General features: G+C 45.5%; 1 protein-coding gene across 2 annotated transcripts in view; it reads left to right on the top strand.

Annotated features, from left to right (window-relative positions):
• Nucleotides 1-6114: 6114 nt before the first annotated feature.
• Nucleotides 6115-10155, top strand: part of Dera (deoxyribose-phosphate aldolase) — a 103994-nt gene continuing 99953 nt past the window's right edge. Inside the window, exon 1 of one of the 2 annotated variants that reach the window (XM_087214057.1) lies at nucleotides 6115-6265. In XM_087214057.1, coding sequence (XP_087070183.1) covers nucleotides 6130-6265 — 136 coding nt within the window. In that variant the 5' untranslated portion in view covers nucleotides 6115-6129. Of the gene's footprint in view, nucleotides 6266-7394; nucleotides 7483-10155 lie in introns of those variants that run through there. The other variant, XM_004845817.4, reaches the window with a different exon arrangement.

The raw sequence follows: 10155 nt of genomic DNA, 5'->3' as shown, positions 1-10155 counted from the left end.
GCGAACAGGTAGAAATGAGTTCATCAGGATGGCGTAACTTAGCCTGCCATGTTTAAGGTGTATCATTTTATTTTAGGTTTTGGGAGCATTCAAAAAAACCTTTCTATCAATTAAGTTTAGACTGTAATGTATTTATTTTTTAAATAATTTTTTTTTTTTTTTTTTGTACCGGGGATCAAATTCAGGTCCTTGCACTTGTGCAGCAGGCGGTGAAACCACTGAGCTAAATCCCCGGCCCTATTTTTTAAATAAAATTTTTTTTGATATTAAACTAGTAATTTAGAAATACTTCAGCACAATAAATTTGCTTTTTCTCTGCTAATCAAGCTTTCGAATGACCTTTGTTAACTTTCCTTAAGAAATAAAAACCAACTAAAGAATGAGATTCGCTTTTGAGCATTTGTGATAATCAGAAGAAAGCACTGTAAGCTATGGCAGCATTTGAGGGTCAAGAGAAGCAAAACCAGCCAATGGTCCACATAGGGTCTCACAGAGTGTCAGTAGTTTGTCAGTTTGTTACATGCCTGATTCTCTGCTATGTGGCAGTATTTTCAGTGTGTCAAAATTCACTCAGACTTAACAGAGTCTGACTTAACCCTAAATAAAATTGAGATTTATATGCACCATACTGGAATTGAAGTTGCTTGGTATTTATGATATTAATGAATCAAGGTAGATTTCTTCTACTTTGGTTTCATAAAAATAGAGAACCCTGAAGCTGGATATGGTAGCGCACATCTGTCATCTCCACCAGCCTTGAGGCAGGGAGAGCACCATGACTTCGAGGGCACCCTGGGGTACATATAGCAAGACTTTGTCTCAAAAAACCAAAAACGAGTGGTTCTGCCGCCTGGCTCACAAACGCAAGGTCCTGAGCTCGACTGCACATTTGTAGTTTAACACAGTTCAGGAAGTCCTAAGTCAGAAATAAGTCTCACTGGGTTAGATGAAGACTTTCTACTGGAGGCCCTGGGGAGGGCCGTGTCCTTGCCCATTCTGCCATGCAAGCTGGGTCCCTTGGCTCAGTCCCTTCTGTCTTCAGGGCTAGCAGCACACCATCTCCAGATGGCTGATTCTCCTGCAGCTCTTCGTATCTGGGTGTTTGGTTACTGTGTGGCATGCACCTGGATAATCCATGGTAGTCTCAGTCCGAGATCCTTACGTTAAGCCAGGCGTGGAGCAAGTTCAGGGCAGACTGGGCAACTTAATGATTAACCAAGGGGATCTTTAAAAAAAATCTTTGGAAGTAGTTGAGTGCTTGCCTTGAATGTGTGTGCCCTGGGTTCAGGGTCCAGTACTGGGGGAAACTCCTTGCATCTGCACCGTTCCTTTTGCGGTATAAGGTAACATGAGTTCTGAGGATTACGTTTGGGCACCTTTGGTGGGCCGTTCATTAGTCACACTTGGTCATGGTGGACTCCTACAGACATTTTTTTTTTTGGTCACTAATGCTCCTGGGCATGGAGCCCAGGGAGTGCTGAGCTGTACTCCAGCCCTTTTTACTGTATTTTGAGACAGAGTCTCTAAATTGCCCAGGCTGGCCTCAAACGTGATCTTCCTGCCTCAGCCTCCTGAGTAGCCACAATTACAGGCAGATGCCACACTACCCAGCTGTACAATAGAATACAACAGAAGGTTCAAGTATCAACTAAATTTTCCCTTGCCAGTCTCATCATCCCGTAGTTTTTTCCTGTCATTCTACTAAACCTTTAGCATCACTCAGTAATTGCCCATGTCCTTGTTTTTGAAGTATTTTCTCTGCTTCTTCGAAAGCTCACTTCCGGTTTTCTTTACACCTACCAGCTTCTCCTGTGTTTGGCAATTGCTCCTTTCCTTCTTGACCTCAAATGTGGACTGCCTTCTCTGGTTCACTCCAAAGGAAAAGAATCCAGTATTATGGCATTGTTTTCTGACACCTTTTTGTATCCAGCCTGCCTCTCTGAGCACCAGAGTTTAGTGCAGTAGCTGAGTGTTCCACCTTAATAAGGATCTCACATTTGCCTAAAAAAAATCTTGATTTTTTCAGCCCAACTTTTTCTCCAATAATTGGGACAACTTTAAATTCATTCAAATTAGAGGACGGCAGTCCCTGACTCCATTCTGTCTGGTCCTACGTCTAGTCTAGCTAATTTGCCAAATTGCCCAGGCTAGACTGCAACTTTCTCCTTTTCACCCTCCCAGGTTGCTGGGATTCCAAGTATCCTCCTACCCCCAAGCTGGGCTAAGATTTAGCTTTTCCTGCTCTCTGACGCCTGATTGATTAGCCACGTGATGGAGTATCTCTAGATCAGTGGGGTTTTAAGACCAACAGAGGCCCCTGCATTACAAAACATAAAGAGTAACAGAGTTCCCCAGAAAACTAATGAGTTATCAGATTTATCTATGGAAACAAGGCCTTTTATGCATCTAAATGATAGCTAATCATTACTAACAGAATAGTTTGAATCGGTTTAATGGAGAAAACTTGGTCAGGTGCACCTTGATTTTATTTTGAGTCTGGAAATAATATTAAGCACTTCGTGTTAGGCTTTTACGTTAGAATACTTTTTACTCTTTAAGATCTCCCAATCACCCAATGAGGTGCGTAATACTATCTCCATTTTATCTACTTGGGAAACTGAATTTTAGAGTGGTTAAGTGGCTTGTCTAATAAGTTTGGTTTCTGAGGAGGAGGCACCGTGTGTCGTCTGTAGGGTTGGTTATATTGTCTGGGTTTTAAGTGATCCTCTGGCGCTTCACAGATCATCTTCCTAAACCTCAGTTTCTTTGTACAAGGAGATCATAGTTCTCACATTAGACGTTTTAGGGAAATATCTCATCAATTTTTTAAAAACATGAAGTAATTGATGTAAAGGGCTTACCTCAGAGGAATCAGCTAATATTGGTAGTATTATATTTGCTATCAGTGTTGCCCAGACTCGGGGTTTCATGGCCAATAGGTTTCTAAAAGGAAGAGAGGAAGACAGAATGATTTACTTAACTTACCAACTGAGCCTATTAAAAAGAAATACCTGGGCTGGGGATTTAGCTCAATGGCATCTCGCCTGCCTCGCAAGCGCCAGATCGCGAGTTTCAATCTCTGCTACCAAAAAACAACAACAAAATACCCCCACAATCTTCAGAAGAGAAAGGATCTTTTAAAACACAAGTTGGGGAAAGGAGGAGGCGCAGTCTTAGAAGGAAGAACTGTTGTTTACATGGAATAAATTTAGTTTCATGAAAGAGTCAAGTAACTGCTCTTCAGGTATGCCAACGCTGGGAAATATTCTGACACTATTGTGCTTACTTCCCTAGTCCTCCTTGCTGCTGTTTTACTCTCTTTTATTTTTTTTAGTCCTGGAGATTGAACCCAGGGCATTCACACTGAACTCCATCCCCATCCCTAGACAAGGTTTCATACTTCACTAAGCTGCCCGGGTGGGACTTGAACTTTCGATCCTCCTGTCTTGGCCTCCTAAAGGCCTGAAATTACACATGTGCACCACCAAGTGCTCCTTTCTGTTTCTGTAGTTTCTCCCATTTAGAAATACTGGCTGATAATCCATAGTCCAAGTGGATATGTGAATAACTGCTTTTAGGACCAAACTGCGCTAAATGAAATCGGATTGGATGAAACGGTCGGCACAGTGAGAAAAGTAACAGAGATGGTAATGTACACTCATCATGTACAGATACTCATAGCCTGGTGTGTGCCGGGGACTCTAGACCCTAAGCACACGAGGAACTAAGCACAAATAGTCCCTGCCCTTTGAAACTTGAAATGTGGGTTACTCCTATCTCCCAGGTTCTTAGAAGGTTCTTAGAAGCTTCAAGATAAATATGTTACACATTCCTAGAATTTTTTTTAAAAATAGAGAATGGCTGTGCATTCCAGGCTGACCTCGAATTCACAGCAATCCTTCTGCCTCAGCCTTCTGAGGGCTAGAATTACAGGCGTGCCTCGCCATGCCTGGCTCTTTGGAATTTTAGATATTTTGATTTAGTAGGGCTGCTGTGAAGCTTTAGAAAGAAGTTCCTGGGTGATTCCAGTGTAGTAGTCTCTAGATTTTCTTTAAGAGGTCTTGCCTTAGGGATACTTGAGAAGTTTCAGAAGGAGAAATATTTAAAAGGAAACTTCATGAAGTGAAATTTGGGAACATTTCTTCATTTAAAAAACTCATTCTTAGAGCTGGGTGTGATGGTGCACGCCTGTAGTCCCAGCACTTGGGAGGCTGAGGCAGGAGGATTGCCATGATTTCAAGGCTACCCTGGGCTACATAGTGAGACCCTGTCTCAACAAAACAAAACAAAACAAAGACCAACCTAGACAACACAGCAAGACCCTGTCTCAAAGAAAAAACAAAAACAAAAAATGTGAGTTTTTGCATTCTCTCCATTATCTCTTAATGGTGCCAACCTAACATATTTTTAACTATATAGTTCAATTCCAGGTTAGTACTGTGCAAATGTCAATTTTAGAAAAAATTCCTCCAGAAATCCTCATCAGTTTTATTGCCAAAATAGCTTTCGGAGGCTTCACTGCTTCTGGGTTTTGTTGTGTTTTTTTTCCAGATAAGCTAGGCTATCCGAACTTTCCTTGTTTTGATAATTTCTCTTACACATCAGTGTACCATGAGTGGCTCGGGATCTAGCTTGGAGTTGTATCGGGCCCTAAAAATAGAATTTCGTGTATTGGGCTTGTGTATGTTAGGGACATCGGTGCTTTCCAGCCAAAGCCCCCCAGGGACACACCTGGGTTTGGACAGGTAGACCGCACCACAGGAACTGGGAGGCAAGGAGGTGAGCAGCAGGCGTGGTTAGAAACAAACTGCTCACGCACGGGGCTTGTGTGCGGTGAGTCAGGGGACAGCGGGGACAGCAAAGAAGTGGCCTTCAGGCCGAGAACAGTGATGACTGTGATAGGGCTTCTTGCCTGTCATGGCGGCTCGCACGGTATCCAGGGATTTCCTTCTCAGATACGTGTAAGAGCCAACTTGTTTTTGATTCATTCCGGTCACAGTGGTGTGGTGGATGATAGCGTTTTCTGTACAATTTCCTCTACGTTTACGTTTAACTGGGGAACCGTGGTGTAGTGGAGTTCCGGGCAGCTCCAGGGTGAAAGGACCTGCTTTTCTCTTTCTCAGGGTTAAATAAAAATAAAAGTAGTAAAGTGTGGTGATCAACATGCTTTTGATCCTCAGGCGTCTGGGTGGCTGAGGTAGGAGGATCCCACGTTTGAGGCCAGCATGGCCAATTCAGTGAGAACTTGTCTCAAAAAGGCTGGAGATACAGCTCAGTGCAAAAGCCTTGGGTTCAATCCCCATGACTGCAAAAGCAAATAAAAGTAAAGGCTCTTCATATTCAGTAAGTGGGGTCTAGACACATCCAAGGTACTCAGCAGAAGCCAGAAGTGGACAGGGTTGAAAGACAGCTCAGTGTAGGGGAATAAAACAGGATTATTTTTTTATTTGGCCCGGTAATTTTTCTGTGAACCAGACACTACCATTAAGAGCTTCCATTTACTAAGTGGCATGCTGTACCCTGCGTGATCTACACACACACACACACACACACACACACACACACACACAACTTGACAATGCAGTACGTTTTGGCCAATCCCGTTATGCAGGTCAGAGGACAGTCGAAAACATCTCCACACCAGCAGTGGTGGCACATGCCTGTAATCCCAGCTCCCTGGGAGGCTGAGGCAGGAGGATCACACTGGGGGAACGGAGTTATTTAGCAAGGCCTTGTCTCAAAACAAAATATGAAAAAGGGCTGGGGAGTAGCTCCGTGCGGAAGACCCTGGATTCAACCCCTAGTACGGCAAACAAAACCAAACCCACACCACACTTCCCGAGCCTTGGGTCATTCGGCGGAGGAGGAGCTGGGACGCAGCTGGGTCAAACAGCTGCAGGGCAGGGGAACCGGCTCACGGTATGGTACGGGGCCACTCCTGAGTTTCTTCTGCGCGGAGACACCCCCGCTGGCAAGCACGGAAGAATTAGCTGGTGGCCTGGGGAGGGTTGAACTCTGGACCTGCAAATGTCCCGGTCACAGAGAAGGCAGTCTGGGAGAAGTCTGAGTATCCCAGAGTCATAGATTTTGGAGACTCAAGAGTATCCCCGTCAGGACCATGGCTTGGGGATGAGGAAAATCAGGCTCAGAAAGGCGGTTCTCACAGGCCCGAGTCACAGAGTGCCTGGCAGGTCAGGCGGGTTAACCCGCTCCGCTCAGTTCGGGGCCCTTCCAGGCTGTACAGCTGCGCACGCCTGGAGTCCAGGTTAGAAGTCAGGGTGTCCGGGGCCCTGGGGACGCCCTGGCTGCCCTTCCAGGCCCAGGGGCCAGCAGGGCTCAGAGTTTGCAGAGCGCTGCTTTGGACCTCCGAGATCAGCGAGGGGGAGGTGGGCTTCCAGTTGTTCTGCAGTCGTGCAGTTCGAAAGTTTCTCCTAATGTATCCAGCGAAACTGGCAACCTAAGCGGCGGCACCACTGAGCTAAGTCCCCGGCCCCTAAGCCTTTTTTTTTTTTTTCTTCTTGCCAACACAAAGAAAGACAAGAGATATTTTATTTCTTCTGAAAAGGTTAGATTTCTTACCACATGATCTCTACTACAAAATATATTCACATCTTTGCCAGGCTAAACCTCAGAAACACCCCTGGCTTGCTCCCACTTTACAACTGTTATCCCATACAATTATTGTTTTCTTTTTGTTAAATTCTTTTATTGGTACATTTTAGGTATACAACACAATTACATTTCTCATTGGGAACTTGTACCTTTACATGATACATCTTGGTTCTTATTTTTTCCCCATTCCTAGCCCTCCCTTCACCCCCTCCACCCTTCCCTATTTACAAAGACTTTATTTCCATTTCTCAGCATTTTTCCTTTCCCATCTTTCCTTTCCCCTGCCCCTCCCACTACCCCTACCCCTTTGGACCTTTTCTTCCTATTTTCCATTATCGATTATTCATTCTAATCATTGGTACATTTTAGGTATACATTATAATGACATTCATCACTGGAAATTTGCACCTTTACATAATCTCTCTTGGTTCTTATTTTTCACCCTTGCCCAGCCCTCCCTTCAACCCCTCCATTCCTCCCTAAGCTTTTTTTTTTTTTTTTTTTGATTTTGGGACACAGTCTCGCTGTCTAGTCCACGCTGGCCTCAAGTTCATGGTAATCCTTCTGCCTCAGCCTCCAGGTGCTGGGATTACAGGCCTGGAGAACCTAAGCATTTAAAAGAGGAGTTGTGGAACATCACTGCTGGGATCTACCGTAGGGCAGGCTGGGGTCCCACACGCGGAGGTGAGACAGAGCAGCTGGGGTCGCGCCTTAGGATTGACCCTGCCGGGAGCGGGCGGCCGGGGGCGGGGCGAGCGCGGGGCGTAACGAGGGCGGAAAGTGGGCGGGGCGGGAAGGCGGAAGGGAGGTGCTGCTCCAGCTGCGGCCGCTCCCGCGCCATGGCCGCGCGCAGTCGGGGTGCCGAGCTCGGTAAGGGGCCCGCGGGTCGCCCCGGCAGTCGCTCCTGGCCGCGGGTCCGCACGGGGTTCTGTCCCGGGTGGGAAGCAGGACTTCGGGCCGGGCGCGACCCCGAGGGAGGCGGTGCCCGCGGACTCGCTCCCGGGCGCGCCGAGGCCGGGGCTTTTGCGCCCCACTTGTGCCTGAGGAAGGAGCGGGAAAGGAGTAGGATTTCGTCTTTCCGCAGACCTTTCCCACGCTGGCTCTCTGGTTGCAGGCAAAACAAAGACAGTCCCGGGCGAAACCAGACCCCGCCCCACGCGCGGCGCACTAGGTTCCCGCGGGCCGTTTCCACACCGCCCGGCCCCCAAGCGGGCTGAAGGGAAGGTGCCCGTGTTATCTGTCATTTCCGTCTTACTGGTATTCACATACTGCTGTCGAGAAAACTTATTTCTTAAAATGTGAAAAATCGGTAATTCAGGACTGGGGATTTAGCTCAGTGGTTCCGCTGCCCGCCTCGCCAGCGCAAGGTCCCGAGTTCAATCCCTGGTACCAAAAATAAACACAAAAAACCTGGTAATTCAGACATAGAAGAACCGTGATGAAACCAGAGGTTAATGGTTTAAGTGGACAGCGTGGCTACTACGTTTATATCCTGGATCTTTAATTCTTAACTGTGTGATTTTGGGTGAAATAATGATTCTCCACTTGAGTGTATCTGTAACATTGTTCTATAAAGGTACGTAATTCATCACATGGTTTGGAGATTAAAAGAAAGGATACATGCAAAGTGTTTGCTACATTGGGTACCTAGAAAGTGTTCAGCAAATAATAGTGTGCAGAAAGTTTTTAGAGGCCAATTTTTGATAATCATAGATAACACATACAGGTGTTTTTGTGAGAGTTTTTTTTGTTTTGGGGGGGTTTAGAAGTGACTGATTCAATTAAATAACGTAGAGGTGTTTGAAACTCTGAATTCTCTCACCTTGGCCTCCAAGTGTGATGAGATTACAGGCTGTGCCACCATGCCAGGCTACTTTCTTTAAAAAGAAATTCATGTTTATTGTAAAAATTTTAGACAGCATAGTTAGCACAAGAAAGATTGTACAATTATTACTCATCTAAGCACTGCTATTTATAGTTTAATGTACTGTTTATACTCTGCTTCATAGACTTTTTTTTTTTTTTAGTGGTGCTGAGGATTGAACCTAGAGTCTCAAGCATGCTAAGTAAACATTAGGGCTCTGAGCTTAGTTGATATCCAGCTTAGTTGATAGTCCTTTTTCTTTTCTATTTTATAAAGTAAGAGTTCTTTTGAGACTATACCTGACTCTTATGATAAAAACCCTTCAAGGAAAACATTCTTGTGAGATAGTATTCCAATGTGTGAAGGACACTCTTCCAAATAGGAAACAAGCTCTTTAACTTTAATGTTAGAGGATGGTTCTAGCGTTCTGAGGTTTACAGCGTCCCCTGGGTGACTCTGGGTTGTAAGGTGTCCTCTGACAGTCTGAGAACCACTGCCTGCTAGGTCTTTGCACCATGGAGTGCTGTACAACTCTGTTATCACTATGCCCTCTGCAGTCTGTTAAAATGAATGGGCCCTCTTTATTCTCTCTCCTAAGCTTCTTGTATCCCAGGTGCTTGGCACAGTTTCTGTGACACGTAGTCCCTCAGAAATGTGTTGAAGGAAGGAATACATTTGGAACTACTTTTTGCTTCTTGAGCTCCCACCTGGGCCCCTGTGTGCGGTCAGGTATGGAGAAGTACTGCACTTTCTTTTTTCTGAATCTGATTGACGTGCAGTTTTGTGACTTCTGTGGTTGAAGTTGTCTCAAGAGGCTCCTGAAGGATGTTCACATGTGGCTTCCTTTCACATGTGATTATCTTTGGAGACATTTAGAAAATGGAATATTGGGTGACGTTTTAGGGTGTCACTGCTCCAGATCTGTCTGAAAACTCTTATGTACAGAAATGAAAATTTCACAGACAGCTGAAAGACAACAGAAGAACAGTAATTGAAAACTGATCTTTAATTGGGAGGAGGTGGGAGTGATTCTGTGGATTCCCAGTATTGAGTTAACAAGACATCGTTTTAGGTACATATCTGCTTGTTGGAATCATCAAGGATCCCGATAAGGGGTGATGGGAAGACTGGTTTGCTCGCTATGGTTTAGATCTCAAATGTCCCCCAGAAGTCTCTGTATTGACAGGTGGGCCTTTGGAAAGTGATTGCGTCATGGGGGTCCTGTGCTCATGAGTGTACTAGTCCACTGATGAGTTCAGGGATGAAAGTTCTGATCGGAGGTTGGGCCTAGTTGGAAGAGGAGTTACTGGGGTGGGACGTGAAAGGGTGTATTCTTGTTGGGCTCCTCCCTCCTCTCTCTGCTTCCTGGCCCCATGGGTTGAACACCTTCTCCTCTCCCATGCCCCTCCGCCATTCTGTTTTATTACCATGAATCACATCTTCACCATTGCAGTTTGTTTCAGGGAAGATGCAGGTTAATCCTGAGGGAGAATGGAGAAGTCTTTGGTAGGTTATGAGAGAAGGTTTGGGTATCAGTGAAGTATTCTCAGCCCTCCTTGAGACTGCTTCACACAGATGCGCTGCTGTGCCCCAGAGAATGACAGGAGAAACCAGAGAGCAAACGCAGGATCAGAGTAGGGTTTTCTTTATTTGTCCAGTCTCTTGAGTTTTGGTAAAAC

This window comes from Heterocephalus glaber, unplaced genomic scaffold (assembly GCF_053883595.1).
Source record: "Heterocephalus glaber isolate CG9 unplaced genomic scaffold, H.glaber_assembly_v1.0 deba00001444, whole genome shotgun sequence".
In the NCBI taxonomy this organism is placed as follows: domain Eukaryota; kingdom Metazoa; phylum Chordata; class Mammalia; order Rodentia; family Bathyergidae; genus Heterocephalus; species Heterocephalus glaber.
Note: the sequence above shows the minus strand (reverse complement) of the source record. Positions and strands in the feature narration are given on the sequence as shown.